Source organism: Peromyscus maniculatus, chromosome 13, assembly GCF_049852395.1.
Source record: "Peromyscus maniculatus bairdii isolate BWxNUB_F1_BW_parent chromosome 13, HU_Pman_BW_mat_3.1, whole genome shotgun sequence".
In the NCBI taxonomy this organism is placed as follows: domain Eukaryota; kingdom Metazoa; phylum Chordata; class Mammalia; order Rodentia; family Cricetidae; genus Peromyscus; species Peromyscus maniculatus.
Window position 1 is genome coordinate 35,181,358 of NC_134864.1, and position 20,593 is coordinate 35,201,950.

At 45.5% G+C, this 20,593-nt stretch overlaps 1 protein-coding gene across 2 annotated transcripts in view; it reads left to right on the forward strand.

The window, feature by feature from the left end:
* Window positions 1-8,303: 8,303 nt before the first annotated feature.
* Wdfy1 (WD repeat and FYVE domain containing 1) overlaps window positions 8,304-20,593 on the forward strand; it is a 49,994-nt gene continuing 37,704 nt past the window's right edge. Inside the window, exon 1 of one of the 2 annotated variants that reach the window (XM_006972116.4) lies at window positions 8,304-8,525. In XM_006972116.4, the coding sequence (XP_006972178.1) occupies window positions 8,389-8,525 (137 nt within the window). In that variant the 5' untranslated portion in view covers window positions 8,304-8,388. The remainder of the gene's footprint in view (window positions 8,526-20,593) is intronic. The other variant, XM_076549977.1, reaches the window with a different exon arrangement.

Sequence of the window (20,593 nt, forward strand, 5' to 3'; positions counted from 1 at the left end):
AAAATGGTCTGTAAACTCCCTCATGAAGAAAACGGCAGATAGAAATAATGGCCATAACGTAAAACTGCTAGACTTAAAAGCTTTTAAAAACTGGAGTAACTAAGCATGGATAAAGAATTAAGTCTGCTCCACCGAAATTATATTTGTAAAATCTAGTTTGGGGAAAGTTGACTCTTTAGATTTAATAGCCAAAGTGGAAAACTAGTAAAGCTCTCTGAAGGCTCACAACCATCCGGAACTCCATTTCTAGGGGATCCGGTGCCCTCTTGTGGCCTCTGCAGGCACAAGTGTAGTAGAAGATGCACATAAAATAATAAAATAAATAAAAACCTATAAATGTCAGTATAGATCTAATGTAAGCATTTTAATAATATACTACAAAAGTCATTATGGGACAGCAGCCACAAATAGAGGCTCCTCTGCCTGAAAGAGCTGGGTTGGGGGAGCATTTATAGAAATAGGGTCACCAGTGCCAGGCTTGACTGTAACCCCGAGAGAGAACCCGAGGTAGAATCACCCAGATACTCTGCTCTCATATCCTAAGCTTTTGGGGACTATGCTTGAAGACACCTAGTTTGATAGTCATTTGTTACTTGGGATCAAATCGATTGGGTGAAATGGCAACATAACAAATATTCCGCCAGGCGGTGGTGGCGCACGCCTTTAATCCCAGCACTCGGGAGGCAGAGCCAGGAGGATCTCTGTGAGTTCGAGGCCAGCCTGGGCTACCAAGTGAGTCCCAGGAAAGGCGCAAAGCTACACAGAGAAACCCTGTCTCGAAAAACCAAAAAAAAAAAAAAAACAAATATTCCACATCCCAGAAATAAAATGAAAGGCTGGGTCTGGATGGATACAGATTTGCTAAATGTGGAGGAGGTGGGAGGAAAAACAATATTTCATAGCCTGTACAAAGTCACAAAGGGGAGAACTATTAAGACTTTGTGGAGCTGAAAGAAGGGTTTGTTCACTGGAATGCACTGATAGCAGGCACCCTACAACTGAAGTGACATACAAACTTATGTCCATAGAAACGAATCACGAAGCAAAATTCCCCACTAGCCCAACATGATTCAGAACCTATATACCCTCTCATAGGGACTGTGCACAACCTTAGAAAGATGTAGATGTTTTGTGGGTGAATTTACTGGGCTTGGAGAGACATGATGGCACGCAGTCAAGTTTCGTGGGCAGGAAATACAGACAACAGACTGCAAGTGGCCCTCGTTGGAGTAATGAATGATGCCCTCAAAGACAATGACCTACAAGGAATACCTGTCCAGATGTGTTAGCAGACTTCAGTCTATCCCCAGAGATAATGTAAACTCAGTGGAGGGACCAGAGGTAATTCTTTATTTCATTGGGGGTTCAGGCTTCAGGTAGGCAAGAAGGTATCAGAGCAGTTTCTCTCACCATGTATTGCTGACTCTCTCTCTTTCCACAACAATTGGTATTGTAGAGTGTATTTTGAGATGGCAGTCCCTGGACTATTAGTAAATTTCCCTCCACCTAGTGAAATTATTCCTGCCTTTGGACACCCCATAGTTATAGATTCTACTTCCTATTATTAGAAACAAACTCTAGAAACAGAAATTGGAGGTATTGGGTACAATGTCTACATCTTCTTTATGATTCTTTAAACTGAACGGGACTTGCACTCGAGTAAGAGTGAAGACCATGGTGGGAACAGGAATATTAACAATAAGTAAAACCAGGTGGCTAGCGAGATAAAAGTGGAGATGGCAGACCATGTTGGCTATAATCCCAAAGCTTCCAACTCCATTTTTGCTGTTTCTGCTTTGTGTAAATAAACACATAGAGGCTGTTTGAGCTTTATGAAGAGAACAGTTTGTGAACAGGTGAAATGGCTAGATAAAATCAAGTTTCCTTTCCTCTCTGGGACAGACCATGTTTTTATGTCTTTTGGCAAGGCTTTGTTAGTCAAGGAACAAGATGACACTGAGATTCTACTGTCAGTTTATACCACAGATATTTAACATGCTTCAAAGAGATAAAAGTTTATTAGTGTATATAACAGATGCAGAGAGATACTGATAATGTTAAACATTTCTTATTAATTAACCAGATTACAGCCACTAAAATTCTAAACAACCTCAATGCTGTATGCACATAATCTTTTTAGAAGCCTATCATTTATATCAATTATATTATTTATACCTACTTTATTCTTTATTTATTATAATGTAAATATATGCTGTCATAGTTCAGAGGTTTTACCATATAATCCTCGTGATGCTATTGGAGATTCATTGGTATCACAGTGTTGGTTTGTTTGTTTGTTCGTTGGTTTGTTTGTTGTCTGTCCTCCCTGCTACTCTGTGTGTGTGTGTGTGTGTGTGTGTTGTTTCTTGAGACAGAGTCTTACTCTGTAACTCCAGTTGGTCTCAGACTCCTGGCTTTCTTCTGCCTCAGTTTCCCAGTGCTGGTATACTGGCTGAACCACTATGCCTATCCTATCACAGTAACTGTATCAGTTGGGGTCAATCATGAAAATGGAACCTATATCAGATGGTTCCTGAAGGAAGTTAATAAAAGGAACTGTTTTCAGGGTGTTGGAAGAACTGAAAGGCCTACATGAGATCATGGGGAAGGAGATATCTCATCACAGCATACCAGGGAACCCCAGAACCCCAGAATCCTAGCCAAGACAGCCCTCTAAGATCCAGGACAAAAGAGGGAGCTATATTCAGTGGAAATTGGAGATGCTGGGAAAAGACTTTGCTCCCTGAGCAGGAAAAGCAGGCAAAATATTCTGGTTTCCCTTTCCCTCTGGTTTTCTAGTCTCCCACACCTGCTTGCCACTGTACAAACATATCAGGGAACAGATTAGCAAGAGTCTAGGAAGACTATTTGCAGAATTAAACCATCTACAACATAGACTGAGCAGGGAAATGGTGGATAGCACACAGGAAAATGACTAGCAAGTTAATTATCAAGAAGCAGAGATGTGGAGAGTGAAAAGCCAAGGCCAAATTAGAATGCTGACCTATTAAGCTAACATACTTTTAATTCATCCAAATGTTAACCATAGGAAAAATTTAAAACTAGCAATTAGTGATAATTGTACCTATTACTATTACCATTATAATGAAACCATAAAGACATTCCCTCAAGGAATCTAGTGTAAGTCACAAGGAAGTAGAATTTTAAAAGGTCATGACAAAATGGGTGATTAATGGTGAGATTCAAGGTCAGGAACCTGGGTTAACCCTCATGGCTATTCTACATAATCTTTGCTTCCTGCATCACCAGTAAAAGTTAATACTATTTTCACTGTAGCGATTCAATACCATGAAAGGCCTCCTGCATCGGCTTCCCTAGGACTGGAATTATAGGTGTGTGCCATCATGTCCACCTACTTCTAATTGGAGTGATTGATTGATTGATTGGATTTTATGTTGTGCTGAGGAGGGACCTAGAGCTTTCACGTGTTAGTCTCCTATCATTTCTACACACTATCACTCATCTTTACCCTCATGGGCCATGAAAGAAAGACAAAAATGTGGGCTGATAACTAGAAGACTGGTTACCACTTTCTAAACTGGCACGATGAAGGAGGAACTGGTGTGCAGTTCGGTTTTCAACAGGAAGCGGAAGGTGTCTATTGGGTCTCCAAGGGAAGGTGACAAGGTGACAAATAAGAGTTCTTCACACAGCATGGGAGACTGGCACTACTTCCTGCCCTGGAGATGTTACTTTGGAAGGTCAAGGCATACAGATGCCGTGTGCTTAGCAACCAGAGGTGCTCAGTGCTTAGCAGCAACAGAGAGGAACCAAGTTAACTTTTGTTCTGAAGGCAGCAGGATGGTTGAAAATACATAAGAAAGGTAGGTAATCCATAAAGAGCTGTTCAGGAATTCTGGTCTAGGGATGTAGTTCAGGTAGTAGAGTCCTTGAGTAGTGTATGTGAGGTCTAGGACCACACAAAATGGCATGGTGGCACACACCTGTAATCCCAGTTGTAGAGTAAGGAGGATTAGAAGTTCAAGATCATCCTTAGCTACATAGTGAGTCTTAATCCTGTCTGGGCTACATGAGACCAGTGTTTACTCAGGCCTGAAGTCTATCTGAGCACACAAAGCCGGTTAAACCTCATCAGGGACCTTAACCATTCTTGACTGGCAAACATGAGTGAAACTGAACTTGACCCATTTCTTGTAAATGCCTGTAGTAGAGGAAAACAAAACTTAAGCTCAACCAATCAGAAGCAGTCAACAAGACCTTAATTATACAACTAGAATCTTCCCAGTGGGACAGATCAAACAAGGCCACATAATAGCTGTGACTAACCATTTTTTATGATTCCTTAACATTCACCCATTAAAAGCTACTCTTCAAAGGATACCCCCAAACCACTTTGAGTCTGAACCTTTCTGATTTATTACTTTTTAGTTGCTCAGATACACTCTTTGTAGTTTTATTGTTCATTAGTTTGCCTCCTTAATAGGCCTTATTTTCCAAACTACTTTAAGAAGCAGAGAAAAATGAATCACCCCCTACAGTTGTTCAATGTATATGAAGTCCAAATAACTCTTACCTCAAACTACTGAGGTGGAGAGACCAAAAAGTGCATCTCTTCCAGTCTCCTATAACTACGGCTGCTTCTGTATGATTTCCTCCAAAGATACATAAAACATTTTAGCTATATCTTGGAGGCAGTTTATATAAACGAATTAAGTTTTAATTTCACTTCTCCTTTATACCATATTTCATCAAATTGGTGTTCAAATGCACGCTAACTTTTAAGTATATATTTTATGCCTACAGATAGGACACTACAATTAAGCCCCAAAGAAAAATACGTGCCATATATGTGTAAACCAGCAGCTCTCAACCTGTGGGTTCATAGGAGTTGCACATCAGATATCCTGCATATCAGATATTTACCCTACAATTCATAACAGTAGCAAAATTACAGCTAACAATTACAGCAATGAAAGTAATGTTATGGTTGGGCATCACCACGGACATGAGGAACTGTATTAAAGGGCTGCAGCTTTGGGAAGGCTGAGAACCAATGGCGTAAGCGAAGAAGACAGAGGAGACCTTGTACACATCACCATTTATAGGTTATCAAGAGAAAGAGGTCCCAGAAAGGGGACAGAGGAGGAAGCCCCGTGAATAAAGAGAAAACTAGGCTAAGTGTGTGTTGGTTGGGAGCCCATAGAAGAAGATATTTAGTTTAAGGAGGAGGGAATGGTTGGCTGTGGCAACTGATAAGGATCAGCCAAGTAAGTTGGTGGGAAACCTCTGGAAATGGAGAGCGAAACCTGAAGAAAATGAATTGGACTGGTGGCAGTGGAGGATAATTAACAGTCTCTTGAAACCGATGGACTCGGGATACACAGGAGAATTGATTTCTGAGTTGCTTCAGATTTGTGAGTTCAAGACCCTCTTGGCTATATAGCAAGATCCTCTCAAAACCAAAGCCCAAACCTAAAAGCAGAAGTCCAGTCTCCTTCAAATCTGTCACTGGCCTCCCAACAAATATGAAGAAAAAACTAAAATCTTTACAAGGTCTCCTGGCTCAGCATGCTCTATTTTGTCTGTCTTATTTCTCTTCTTCATGCTCCACCCGCCCCTGGCATCACTGAATGCTGCTTTGTTCCCATAAAACCCCAGGCCCGCTCACCTCTGGGCCATAGTGTGTGCTATTTCCTTGTCCAGGGTAGCAATTCTGCCCACATTCCACAGGGCTTACTTCCTTACTGGCTCCAACGTCTTTGCAAGGAGGCCTCCACTGGTCACCTGACTCAGGCTGTATTCTCTACAAGCAGAAACTGAGCTAGAGGTTGGCACCCGGTTTATTATTAGAGCTTAACGCCTGTGAAGGGAAGGGTGCTAGCAAGATTAGGTAGGAATAGTCATTGGTAACATAGGGCTGATGAAGCCCTGCTCAGGCCAAGAGAGCGCTCTGGAGCCAGTATTGACTAGCAACGTGTCCCCTGATGGTCAGGTCTGTATGTTTCTGTCACACTTAGTTATAAAATGCAAGGTGTCCTGTAAAGGGGGTGGCTGGCACCTGAGGCTTCTCAGCAGCTGAGGCAGATCCTGAAGTACCTAAAGGCTAGAGACTATGGCCATACTGCCTCCCTGAATCTATGGCCATAGCTCTGTGCGGTCATCTTTGTATTCTCCATACCACCTAGTTACAATTGCAATACCCCTCATTGCTTTATTTTCTTATTTGCATCCAACATTTTCTAATACCGTATATAATTTAATTTATTTCCATATATTATTCGTTTCCTTCAGTGGAATGCCAGTCCTCCCTCTCTCTCTCTCTCTCTCTCTCTCTCTCTCTCTCTCTCTCTCTCTCTCTCTCTCTCTCTCTTCTGTCTCTCTAATACTACTGTAGCTGGAACTCTGTCTTATGACACTATTCTTGGGAAAACGTGAACAAATGTCTATAGATCCCAGCTAGGGAATCGACAACAGACAGACGTATGGATAACACTAAAATCCAGTTTGGTGAACCAATGCATTTTACTGGGACAGGCTCAGAGGTGACAGAGCAGTTGTATCACCCAGAGCTCACTTGAGCAAGGTGACAGCTCATGACAGCTGCCCACTGCACAGCCTACAGGCCCCTCGGCAGGCTGGAGAGGGTCCTTTTTAGGCAGGTTAGTTGATAGGCGCCTCTTCCCGGGAGCTCAGCTGGTCTCCGCAGCTTCCAGGCACCACCTTCTATTTCTTTCCCACAGCTTGGCTGGTGTCTGCCCCTCCCAGGCAGGGCAGCTTGTCTGAGAGTCTTCTAGGTAGCTTGCCTTATCTGAGAAGGTCCCTCTGCTATTTTCACTGCTTCTATATGCTTGGGGGCAGGGAGGGGCCTAGAGAATCTGGTTAGCTTCAGGGACTTCCTCAAGTTGTTTTGTGTTGTTCACTTCCTGAGCTCAAGGAGCTTTCCTGTTTCCCTTCCCCTTAGGACACCCTGTTTTACCTCCCTGTAACACCACCACCACCACCACCACCACCCCACCCCCACCACCACCCCCCGTCTTATTGAGAGCTCCTCGCAGATGGACACTTTCAACTTCAGAGGAAACTCCTACCCAACACTCAGGTTCTAAGTAAGCATTCTATCACCGAATTAGTTACTTTTTTTCACTGCCGTGACACACACTACCAGACCAAAAAATAATGAAGGAAAGGGTTATTTTGGCCCCTGGTTTGTGGCTCACAAACCCATGGTTTATGTGTACACAGCCTAGTTCTAGTGCAAGACTGCAGTTTGAGTGATAGTCACACGATGTTGTGTGGGAGGGAGGATTGAAATGGGAGTTATCTGAAGTTTTGACTGGGTCTCATTTATGACCCTTTAAACTTTCTATCAATGTCCTCCAGCCAAAACCCACTAGGAACACGCCTCTACTTGAACAAGTGAGGTGGGCAGAAAGTGCTTCGTGGGGAGGGAGCCATTGGGTATCTGGGTAAAAGGGAGTCAGAAGAGGGCAACTGTAGGATACGGGTTGGTGTTAGGTGATTTGGGGAAAGAGGGCTTTCCTCTGGACAGGAAATTGGCAAGAAGTGTGTGTGTGTGGGGGGGGAATACAAAATTTTGTATTCTAACATCTTACTAGGTGGATCAAGACTAGACGGAAGAGAAAGCTGTAACTGGAAAGAAAAAGCAGTGATCACATTTTCCTGGACAGGAGAGTGTTTAGCACTGTCGTTCGCATAATGTTAATGATCACAGAGTAGAACTACACCGTGTCTCTCTTCAAAGGGCACATGCTATCAGTGCTCAGATGATGTTATCAGGCCCAGCTCCCAGGGTAGGGCTGCTTGTGTTTTTCTCGTAGCTATGCCACGTTAAGCAGGAGTGGTCTTTCTGTGTGGTTCAGTTTTGAGACAAAAACATTCACCATCTCCATCTCCTAAACTGATCAGTATTAAGATCATCCGTGTAAAGAAACCGGGATGTGTTCACCGTTCAGTGCCATCTACTGCAGCTCAAATATTCTTTGATGCACTATTTTCTCACTTTTTTAACATGACTTGAAATCGGGGTGTGTCTGTCTTTCAAACAATGGCTTCTTAGGATGGATACCGTGCAGTATTGTCTGAGGGGCGGGTTAAGCATAGGCATGCTCTGCTACTGCTGCTGCTGCTCGGCTCAATCTGTTTCCGGGAGAACGGTTTGGCTTTTTAACCTTCGTGAAGGTCTTTGCTTGACTTTTCCGGGAGGGTTCTCTCCCGGGTCACGGCACGACACCTGCGCGGCTTTCCCAGGCAATACGGGCAGCTGCGGCGGCGCTCGCGAGCTTACGGCAGCGTGGCGCACACGCGGCCGGTTGCCCCGGGCAACCGGCGCGTCCCCGCCCGGCGGTCAGCTGATGGGCCGCCCGCGGGGGAGGCCGCGGCGCGAACATGGCGGCCGAGATCCACTCCAGGCCGCAGAGCAGCCGCCCGGTGCTGCTGAGCAAGATCGAGGGCCACCAGGACGCCGTCACGGCCGCGCTGCTCATCCCCAAGGAGGACGGCGTGATCACCGCCAGCGAGGACAGGTAGGGTGTCTGGGAATACGCGCGCGCGGGGGGCCAGGGCGCGGGGAGGGGGCGACCACGAGGCGTGGGGGCCGTGGGGGCCGTGGGGGCCGCGCCTCTGCCTTCCCCTCCTGTGGTCACCTCGGGTCGAGCGGCCACCCCTCTCTCCCGCGTCCCTGAAGTCCACCGAGATCCGGGTGCTGTCAGGAGGTCCTGTCTCGCTCCTCCAGCCTGGGACCGCTCCCCCGCCGCGCGCCTTTAGTTCCTGGGAACCCCAAACCTGCTCCTTCAGCCCGGACCTTCCTACAGTGCTCTTTCAATCCAGGACCTGGTTCCACTGCGCCCCCTCTATCATGGGACCCCGACCCACCCAGAACCCTTCCATCCCGGGACCCTGTCCTACAGCGCCCCTACAGCCACTGACCGTCCCCACAGCTCTTCTTTAGTCCCGGACTTCGTCCCACAATTCCGCTCCAGCCCCGGACCCTGACTCACAGGGCCCATCCATCTCAGGACCCTGACCTACAGCGCCCCTCCATCCTGGGACCCCGTCTCACAGAGTCTCACCAGTCCAAGGTCTTCCTCCCTACCGCCTTCAGTTCAGCACCTTCTCCACACCCTTTCAGTCTGGGACCTCGTCCCGTCACCCCCCCCCCCCATGTCCCCTCCAGACAGAACCCCTTGCTCCCGCCCAGGCCTCCAGTCTTGGGTTCCCAGTGCGCCCCTGCAACTCTGAGACGCCAGTGGCCATGGTCTTCTAGCCAGCCTTTGCCCCCCTGCCGCCCAAACCCTGCCCCTTGGTACTACTCCAACCTCAGACCTTTGCCTCCTGCATCTTCCCCGTGGGGGTTCACCTGGTGCTCCAGAGTTTCTGGGTTCTCCTGGGTCCGTTCCAAGTCCCAGAGGATTAGTGGCTGATTACATTGGAACCTGGTGCCGGTGTTTATTTCTTAAAGGAACTCCTGGGACATACACCTCTTCCTTCTAGTTAGTTTGGAGTTGGGTTTGTGGGTGGGGTGAGGGGTGGGGTGGGGATGGGGGAGTGGGTGGAGGGTGGGAGTGGGTGGAGGGTGGGTGTGGGTGGGCTGTACCTTTCAATGCTTCACCTGGCCTCAGGATCAGTTGTTTTTTTTTTTTAAACTTCAGCAGCTAGAACTCTCTGACCAAGATAGTTTTCAATTTTTAAACAAAAATGATTCATTCCTAAAAAGACTAGACGCATTCATTTTAAAAGGAAAATTTATTTGTGAGTAAGTAGTTTTGTTTACGAGTAATTTATCTCCACAAGTAAGAAACAGAATGTCCTTTATCGTAAGACTGAAACAAGCCATGTTATCAACGTTCCTACTTTTTACCGGTCACTACACTTAGGAAAAGACTCGTTTGGTCCAGTGATTTCATTTTACCCAAGAGGGAACTGAAGTCACAGTGGTGTAACTAGTTTCTCTGAGTCAAGGAGATGCAGAGGAAGCCAGAAATGGAACCTGGGATTGGTCATCTGGCCTTTGGTGTAAAGGGACGGGACAAACAGCCCTTGCTTTAGAATTGTAGCAAGTTTGAAACCTTAAAAGTTTGATACACCGTTGAGGGAAACGGTTTCCTTGTAGTTTTAAGCAGTGAGCCATAGGCCCAAACTGGAAGGGCTTTGGTGAGAATATTCTACTGTTCTCTGAAAGCTGGAGGCAGAGGCTAGCCTTTTGTCCTCCCACCTTCTAAAGTGAGTGAATTGAGGGCCTGCCCTGAATGGGAAAAGGAAACGTGAAGCCCCTAGCTCCTACTGGACCTTTCTATTGGCTTTTGAATGAGCTTAGTTAGGGCTTTCTCCTCTGGTAGTGAGTGTATTTTCCCTGCAGTTTACATCTACCTGACCTCAAACAAAGTGAAACAGAAAGGGTGTGGGGAGAGTGAGAACAGGAGATGAGAGAGAAGGGGATGTAAACAAGGCAAATTGTAGAGTAATGGCACTGGCCTGATATAAACAAGAATGCAGACCACAGCTTATTAAAGTCAGCAGGCTTTATTCAGTACAATATTTTATTTGTGACTCATGCATGTTGGGTAAATTGTCGAATATTTGAGATTACTGGGTAGGAACACTGCTAATAAAGATTTTATGGAAAATGATTACTAAGCTCCTTTGGGACTCAGACATTTAGGGGAGTTTTGAATTTGGATTCTTTTTTTTTTTTCCACTACTCGACTGTTCTGTAGGGTCCTGGCAAATGACTAGACCACCAAGGAGTTGCTTGCTACTGAAGGTTTCTGGTGTGTATGTTAAGTCTTTTTGTAGGTACCACAGTTCATGGGATTTAATGAGTGTGGGCTGTGAGTTTTGTTTCTGGTTGGTCTTATTTTTTTCTCTAAAGTGTCATATTTGTCATACTCTCATTCATTCATTCATTCATTCACTTAGGAATACTGTATCTATTGAGTATAAGGTCCTGGGGATAAAAGAGGGATCAAAAGCCATAGTGCCTGTGCTCATATAACTTCTGATTTATTGCTCTTTATGGCCCTTGTTTATGTCTGAGGACTTAGGACACTGGCTTCCCTTATTCAGCCAAGAATATGTCAGAAATGCCCGTTCATTTGTCTCCACTGTAACCATAAAGGCGGCTGACATTAAAATAGCTCTTTGAAGGGCTGAGCAGTTTACTGAGGACGTGGCCCTCATACTCTGCTCCCCAGATGCTGGGAGACACAGAAGGAAGAGACTCCGTGGCCTGGGTTGAAGGACCATCTTTAGGAGAGGCCCTCATGGATAAAGGAATGGTTTATAGAATGGAGGGTGCGGGTCCTGGTTCCAGCAGAGGGAAAGGACAGAAGGATGTGGTGTGGTAACCATGCTAGATGTTTTAAAGTGGCCGGAGCAGAAAGTATGGGAGGCCATGGCAGGAAAGGGACGAGGCCTGGAAGGGCAGTGTCCAGTGAAAAGAATTTTAGTGTGGCTCTTAGGAACTAGATTTTATTTTGCTGGCAGGGACAAACTCTTTTAGAGTTCAAAACAAGCAAACGATGTGATTTAGATTTATGTTTAGAAATGGCAATAGTTAACCCTTAGAAAGTCCCTTCTCTACCAATGCAAAATTGGGCTGTGTGTTTGTCTGTGTGTGTTGGGGGTGTGTGTATCACCACACCCAAGCTTATGTCTCCCCATGAGAATAGTGCAGTCCATTTCTCTGATCAGCAGTTCCAAAACTCAATACATTTTCAAAGTCAGAAGTGCCTGTATATGGAAGTTTTCTCAAAGCTCATTTGGTGTGAAAACTTGATCTGAGTAGATGAAATTTTGCAATTTTTATTATCCCATGCAGTCTGTTTTACTGCATAAGCAGCAGCAGTGGAGAATGCTCTGTCAGGTTCTGTCAAGAGTATTATGGAGGGCTGGAGAGATGGCTCAGAGGTTGAGAGCACTGGCTGCTCTTCCAGAGGACCTGAGTTCAGTTCCCAGCAACCACATGGTGGCTCACAACCATCTGTGATGAGATCTGGCGCCCTCTTCTGGTCTGCAGGCATACACGCAGGCAGGACACTGTATACATAATATCTTTTTTTTTTTTTTTTTTTTTTTTTTTTTTTGGTTTTTCAAGACAGGGTTTCTCTGTGCAGTTTTGCGCCTTTCCTGGAACTCACTTGGTAGACCAGGCTGGCCTCGAACTCACAAGAGATCCACCTGCCTCTGCCTCCCGAGTGCTGGGACTAAAGGCGTGCGCCACCACCGCCCGGCAATAATATCTTTTTTTTTTTTTTTTTTTTTAAAGAGTATTATGGAACATAAGGTAAACATACCATATTCTGATAGCCATTTGACAGACAGATCAGAAAACTGAGGCACAAACCACACTTAAGTAATTACCAAGACTACAAAGCTGTTAAGTGGTAGGACTGAGATCTGAATCTAGTTCTGCCACTTCCATCCCAAGTTCTTCTTGTAATATACCTCAGTGCATGAGAAGAAACCGAGTCCAGGCTATGTCAGTCAGCGATTTACTAGGCCGGCTGCAAATACAAAATGACAGGATTCACTTTCTGCCTTCATCAAGGAGCCTGCCTTTTTGCTCATTTTCAGGATTTAAAGAAATGGCCTGCAACTTTGCAACTTGTGTTTTAACGCTTACAAAAGTAGCTTTTGTATACCTTCATTTATTAGTGTGTGTAAATAACGTATGTACGAGCGTGAATGAATATGCACCACTGTGTGTCTGTGGCAGACAGGCTGAGCTTTCCAACAGCCATTTTTTAGTTTTTTACTCGGGAGTTCCTGTAACCCAGGCTGGCCTTGAATATACTGAGCAGTGCAGGGTGGTCTTGAACTTCTAACTCTCTTGCCTCCATCTCTGATTGCTAGGACTATGGTCATGTGCCACCACAATTTTTATTTTTTTTATTTTTGAGACAAGGCTGGCCCAGAACAGTCCCCTGAGGGCAGGAGTTGGAGGTGTGTAGTGCCACAGATCTGCTTAGGGAAGTAACTCTGAATGTGTGTAGCAGGATCCAGCTGAAGTCAGTCAACTACATAAAAGCCACAGAGAACGAGGACGTCCTGAAAGGAAAAGCTAAAGAATCCAGGGGCTTCCTGAAGTCAGGGCCCACTTTTCCAAAGTCTGTGCCAGTGGTTCCACCATCATTGGTGGGCCCCGGGGAACGTTCAGAACTATCTGCGTTCACTGTGGGTTGCAGGGCAAAAGATACTGTTGGCATATGGGCCTGTGCCAGGCTCATGGCTCAGCGTCCCTCAATGCCAGGGCGACTGCTCAACATCCTGTGGTACACAGACCCCAGTCACTCGTCTTTCTCCTCTTTAGAAAGTGGTTCTCAGGGGTTGGGGATTTAGCTCAGTGGTAGAGCGCTTGCCTAGCAAGCACAAGGCCCTGGGTTCAGTCCTCAGCTCCGAGAAAAAAAAGACGAAAGAGAGAGAGAGAGAGAGAGAGAGAGAGAGAGAGAGAGAGAGAGAGAGAGAGAGAGAGAAAGAAAGAAAGAAAGAAAGAAAGAAAGAAATTCTCAAACTTGAGTGTTTACCAGAATCACTTGGAGCTCTTGTGAACCCGAGACTACTGGGCCCCACCCCTGGAGATTCTGATTAGGAAAGTTGAGTTGGGGGGCGGGGCTGAGAAAGCTGGCGTTTCTGTCAAGTACCTGAGGGATGCTGTTGATCCAAGGACCCTCAAAGCACCCGTGTTGTGCAAGAAAGAAGCGTTGTGTATCAATCGCCAGGGAAGAGTGCTCTTTACACCTCCCCTTTAGAAAGAGATTTAATTGTGTGGCTATGTGGGTCTGTGCACTGTGAGTGCTGGTGCCCGTGGACTTGAGAAGAGGGTGTTGGATTCCATGCTGCTGGAGCTATTCTGGGAACCACACTCCGGTCCTTGGTATGTGCTCTTTAACTGCTGAGCCATCTCCCCAGCCCTCCTCTCCTTTTCTTAGCATTTTGGGTATGTTTCCTTGGAGTTAGTTATACACGTCGCCACATAGTATCAAGGACCCTGTCTGTCACTGTGACAGAATACCGGAGGTAGCCAACTTGGAAGAAGAAAAGGTTATCCTCATGGTTTCAAGTTGTGGTCCCCTAGCCTAGTTGCTTTGGGACCTTTGGCAGGGCAGTGTGTCATTGCTGGGAGAACATGGCAGAGGAAATTTCAAACCAGTGCAGACAGGAAGCTAAAAGGGAGGAAGGGCTAGGGTCTCAATACTCTCTTCAAGGGCACACCCCCACCTTCAATTGCTTCCACCGGCCACATCCCAAGGTTTCCACAACCTCCTAATAGCATCACTGGTTGGGGACTAAGCCTTTTAGCACATTATCTTTTGGGGGAAATCTAAGATATAAACCATGAGCTGGGGGGATGGCTTAGTGTGTAAGGGTACTTGGCTCTGTAAGCACGAGGAGCCAACTTCACATTTCTAGCACTCACTTACAAAGCTGCACATGACTGTGCATGCCTGTAACCCCCGGTTGGGGGACACAGACAGGTGGGTCTTGCACACTTAACGTGTACACACACACACACACACACACACACACACACACACACACACACACATTCAAAACATAACATTCTCCTCCTTTCCAGTAAAATCAGACTAACGTAGCAGCTGAATACAATCTACCCTCTGAAGACATTAAGTCAATATGAAGAATAAGGCTTAATTGGGGTCCTAAACTTTCGAACTAAGAATTATTTGAGCAGTGTCTTCCTGCTGAGGAAATTAAACAAGGACCACCATCAAATGATGTTCCGTGGTAAATTTAAGAATTGGAGTCAGAGCAGTTACTCTCTGGAGGGGAGCTGGAAGCTGAGCTTGCCTGCAGGGCAGAGCTGAATTGTGTGAGGCAGCAGGGGCTGATTCCCTAGACACATGGCTGTTTGTGGACTCTGCAGGGACTGCACAAAAACTTAGTCAGCTGGCCCCGTGATAGAAGTTTTCAGAGTCTTGTTAGGAAGCTTTCTAACGAAGTCAAGGCTACAGACTTGCTGTCTTCGTTTTTGACGAGGTTAAAGAGGAGCCTTCTCTGTCTGCTAACTGCTCCGGGAGCCAGTAAGGCCAGCATTGATTGCTGCAGGAAACTCGCTTCTCTTTGGCTTAAGTCAGACAATGACAGATCTGTGTTTTCAGGTGCTGTGCATAAGCTGGTTTTAAAAAAGTAAAAAAAACAAAACAAAACAGGACAACCCCAACTTTTAGATAGTTTTGTATCATTTTCCCTTTTTAGTCCACCAGCTCTTTTAGTATATTTGTTGTCTCTTAAACACATTTGTTTGTTTGTTTGTTTGTTTGTTAATTTATTTTTGAAACAGACTCTCATGTAGCCCAGGCTGGCCTTTAGCTTATTCTGTAGCTGAGTTACTCGTGAGCCTTGTTCCCTGAGTTCTGGGATGACAGGCGTGTGCCACCAAGCCAGGTTTATGCTGTGCTGGGGATCAAACCCAAGGTCCTGTGCACACACGTTGGGCAAGTACTCTGCCCGCTCGCTGAGCTGTCTCCAAACTGTTTCTGAACACTTGTAAGGATATTAAGACAGTGTGTAGGAAAATTTGTGTATTTCCTTACTGTTTATGGGAACTGATTCTAAACCCGTTTTTTTGGTAAAATACATAGAAGGAAAATGTGTCTGGGGTGTTAATGGCAGTATTTTAGTTGGCATTCAAGGCCTAAAAGTTTGTGTTATAAAAGAAACTGAAGAGTGTCAGGAAGCCAGCACAGACGTGAGCACAGTGACTCCCATATTAGAGCGACCCCTCGCTGGGACAGTCATTTTCTTTTTATAGTGTAATTAAAAACAGAGGCTCCAGCGATAAGTGCCAGAGTTTGAATCCAAGTCATGTGACCTTGGACAAGCTACTTAACCTCTTTGCATCCTGGTCCTCTCAGCTGCAAAGCACATATATAGTAGTGTCTACCTCCTGGGCTTCTGGGAAGAGCTGACAGATTGATAACATAGATCAACTTAGAGCCTGGCACACGGCTAACAGTTGTGATTTTATTCCTATTTATTTTCCTTTATGTCAACAAAGCTAAATATATTTCTGCCCTGTGTGTGCAAGTGTGTGTTATGCGTGCATATGTGTATAACTAAAGTAAAAAAAATTTCCCTGCCCTAAATAAGGCATTTGGGAGCCAGTTACAAATGTAAACTTTCATAACTGACTTTGAGTCATGGCTTTTGTTTATTTCCTTATTTGGTCCGTTACAAGTCATTTCAGTCATATTCACATCCCACATAGATCTTTCCTCAGCTGTGGCAGAGAACCCTGAGAAGAGGTCCTTTGACTCACTGGAAGGACTCACACCTTACAACCGTGCACACACAGCCATGGCATATTGTAGTCCCAGGGCACAACATAAACCCAACACATGCAGGGAAGATAGGAAGATACCAGACCAAGCTTCGAGAGTCCTCCAAAGTGACTGTGGCACCACACAAGATGTGCTAAATGCTTCCATTGTTGAATTATGTGACCCCCCCCCCTTGTGTTCAATACTGTTTATCAGGGGAGTTCAGCGGAGACAGTATGCCAGGTGTTTATTGGGGGGTAGTTATAAGGGCACCCTCTTGTAAGCATGTACCAAAATTTGGGAGTCTTGAAAAGAAAAACAAATAAGGTAGGGCAGCAGTGGCGCACGCCTTTAATCCCAGCTCCTGGGAGGCAGAGACAGGCCGGATCTCTGTGAGTTCGAGGCCAGCCTGGTCTACAGAGCAAGATCCACCAGGACAGGCACCAAAACTACACGGAGAAACCGTGTCTCAAAAAACCAAAAAAAGAAACACAAATAAGGAGCATAAACCATATATTTTGTACAAACGTTAAACAGGGTAAGCCACTCTTCTGAGTTTGGGAATGTTGGGAACCCCTTAGAAATCCAAGATCGGAGACACCAGCCGAGGGGCTAGCCTTGAAGGCAGGACAGTTGTCTCAGGCCTGACTCTGCTGCTGTGAATGCCTGTCCATTTTCACCCCAGGCTGGTCCTCATCTCTTAGTCTCTGTTAAACCCTGATCCCTACAGTAGCCTCCATGAGAAGCTCTTGAGCCCTAGCATGCCCTCCTTGAATCTGTCTTGCCAAACTTGTATCTCCAAAATGGCCTTGATGATGTCTTTTTTTTTCATGACCTTTCGTTAATGGTGTCTGTCATCATACCTGTAATTGGATGCAGGGGCGCTTGTAACTATTCTGTACCCAACTTTATCTCCATGTCTGTCTCATTTCTTGGTGGTTCTTGCCAATGCGTTCTCTGTCCTGTTAGCATCTTACAGCTCTCTCACCTGGATGCTGTGGTTCACGTGCAACCTCCTCAAACCATTTGCCCTCCCCAGTCTCCCACATCCCAGCCTTTTAGGACCACTTCCGTTTCTCTCTCCATCGTGGAGTAATCCTTCCCTGTCTACCGTTGTCAGCCTTTGTCAGCTTCCTCCAGCTTACGGTCAGGGGTTAGGTGCTGCTGGTTTGGATTTATTAATCTGATCCTCTCACATGGCCAGTACCTCCAACGAGCAGGTCACGCAGCAGGCCGTGCAAAGCTACAACTAACTAGCATCATTGCTAGTTACATTGCTATATGGTGGGCCTTTCCCAATCTGGTTGACTTTAGCCATCTGCAAGTTCTCCCATAGGAACAAAGCTGAAATGTAACCAGTGCTATTGGTCTTTAGAATTAAGCTGTTTATCTTACTTTCTTTCCGTAAAAGGCACTTAACAAATCATTCTGAAGGTTAAGAGAGTAGGAATGTGTACTTACTCACTTTATGGAGTATTTTTTCATACTTCATAATCAAATAATCTCTTTTTAACTTTTTGAGTCAGGGTTTCTCTCGTGTAGACTAGGCAGGCCTCAAATTCACTATCTACCCAAGAAAGGTCTTGAGCTTTTAATTGTCCTGGTCCAACCTCCTTAGTGTTGGGACTCCATGTGTGAGCCACCACACGCTGTTTATGTGGTGCTGAGGCTGGAACTCGGTTCGGTGCCTGCTAGGGAAGCACCCTCCCCCCCCAACTGAGTTCAAATCGTCTTTTAATTATTCATTTCCCTCATAGACCACACATAGCTTCACTCAGCACAGTCCCCTTTAAGATCAAAGAGAGTCTGCAGCCAGCGTTCTTGTACAGATTTGGGGTGAGAGGTCCTGTGTCGGGATAGTTGCCTCCTCTTATCTCATCTTCTTTGCTTGCGTGCTGGCAGGGGCATCCACCTGGAAAGACTTCTGGGGAAATTGGAGGTGCTTGAAGTCATTGTTGATAGGGAGCCTTTGAGGGTACTAGGTTATGGTTGGTTTATAGAAAATACTATGTGGACTGGATTTCCTTGGGTACTTGAGTACTCCAAAGGGCCTTCTTGCTAACTCTCTGTTCCCCCCAACATTCCCTGCCTGTGTGCTTACCCTTCTGGGGAAATTGTTTGAAGGGTCTGAACTTTGAGGGTACCATTTTTGTCCCATCCATTGCTCCCACCTGCATTTCTAGATGTCAGCCCACCTTTATCACCATCCCGTAGGTCTGGCCTCAGTACCTCCTTCCCAGCTAAACACTGGCCTTTTAAATTCCTCTAGGATTTAAAACAGTGTAAAGCTTACAACAGTGTGTCCAATGTTAGTTTGATTGAATCACTAAACAAACTCATAAAGAACCAGAGAGCAGAATCTAAAACTAACTCAAGCTGTGTTTCCCCTGGGTTAATTTAATCTTGGGTTTCCAGACAGCTCTCCGGGCTATGGGTAGAGCTGAAGTTGTTTGTTGGTTATTATTATTAATATTATTATTATGCCGACCTCAGCGTGTCTATATTATTCCTGTCCTCTGGGGTGGGATTTTCCTTAGGCTTCTTGTGTGCACAGGAGTCACACAACATCATTGATGCCAGTAGTAAAAGATTACATCTGGACTGATTTCTCCAGTCACACAGAGAACCTGCAGGAGGCATTTCAGCCACATGGCTGTGGCTTCCTGGGAGGCGTTACTGATTAGGGGTGGTATGAGCGCTGGGGTCCCTGCACGCCTTCTCTGGATGGTACAGTATCCCCACAGACCCTTAAGCTGTCCAGTATTCCTTCTTTCCTGTAGTGCAAGCCAGTAAGTGCAGCCAGGCTTATTGTTCTTTAAAAATGAGGCCCGTTTCTACTCTTTTGTTTTAGAAGATCCACTCAGCAACCGTTCGTTCGCTGCTTCACCTCCCTGTTACCAAAGGAGACACTTTGTTCTCTAGCGGAAATGCAGAGGTCAGAGTTCCAGCCACTTGGTTGGAAGGAAATTGCTGTTTATTTGATAAAGCCAGACTGAAGTGATGATGGTATCATTCCGTCTTCCTTTCAGGCTAACATCTCAGTGTTCTAGAACCTAGCTTAGTGCCAGAATTCAACACTGTTATCTGGATCCTCCAGAGGTAGGGTCAGACTAGGAAGCAATGTCCTTTGTTGTAGGGGACAGAAGTGTTCAGGGTTCAAATCTGGTAGTATCAGCGTCCCTGCAAGCAGTCACAATTGTCAGCTTTCTTTACAATCATGATTTTCCCAGAGTTTAAGATAAATCAGGACCTTGGTCTTACTTTGTAGAATATTATATATTCTGAAGTTTGCTTTTTAATTAATTGGTTGAACACTACCTATTTATCAGGATAAAAATAGAGAATGATTAAATTGCTTTATTTCTGTTGTCCCAGGAGGAAGTGTTCATTGCTGGAGGTGGGGAGGGCTTGACCTTGGGCTTCTGCAGAAACACTTGAGTGTCATTGGAGATCACAAGTGGGCATGTGGTAATATTCAAAGTTATTGTTCCGGTATCATAATCTGGAAAATATGTAGCACACCCAAATGTATGTCCTCACTGGTTTCGGATTGAAAATGGTACGCATTAGTTCTACTAAATACTTCCTGGCTTGGGGGTCAGTGCCTTTGGGGGGAGAACCGTGCTGGGTGTCCATCTTTGTTCTCACACCATCGTGGTGGTGCACACCTTTAATCTCAGCGCTTGGGAGGCAGAGGCAGGAGGATCTCTGTGAGTTTGAAGCCAGCCTGGTCTACAGATCGAGTTGCAGGACAGCCAGAGCTACACAGAAAAACCTTGTCTCAGAGAGAGGAGAGACAGAGAGAGAGAAAGAGAGAGAGACTGGCTTTAGGGCTTGGTGTTGGTAGTTCCCTAATATGAGTGTGTGTGTGTGTGTGTGTGTGTGTGTAATTGTTTTTTTTTTTTTTTTTTTTTTTTTTTTTTTTTTTTTTTTGGTTTTTCGAGACAGGGTTTCTCTGTGTAGCTTTGCGCCTTTCCTGGAACTCACTTGGTAGCCCAGGCTGGCCTCGAACTCACAGAGATCCGCCTGCCTCTGCCTCCCGAGTGCTGGGATTAAAGGCGTGCGCCACCACTGCCCGGCGTGTAATTGTTTTTTTAAAGGCAGGGTTTATCTGTGTATCCCTGGCTGTCCTGGGATTAAAGATGCCACCACCGCCTGGCTTAAAATGTATTCGTACATGTATTCTATTTCCCTGCATTAGTTAGCCTTTGCTCTGTCCAGAGCACCTCAAAGCAGTGGCTTAAAGCAGCAGGTATTTCATTGTCGGGAGCTGTGGGTCCGGAAGAGTTGAACTGACTCAGTTCAGCTCACTC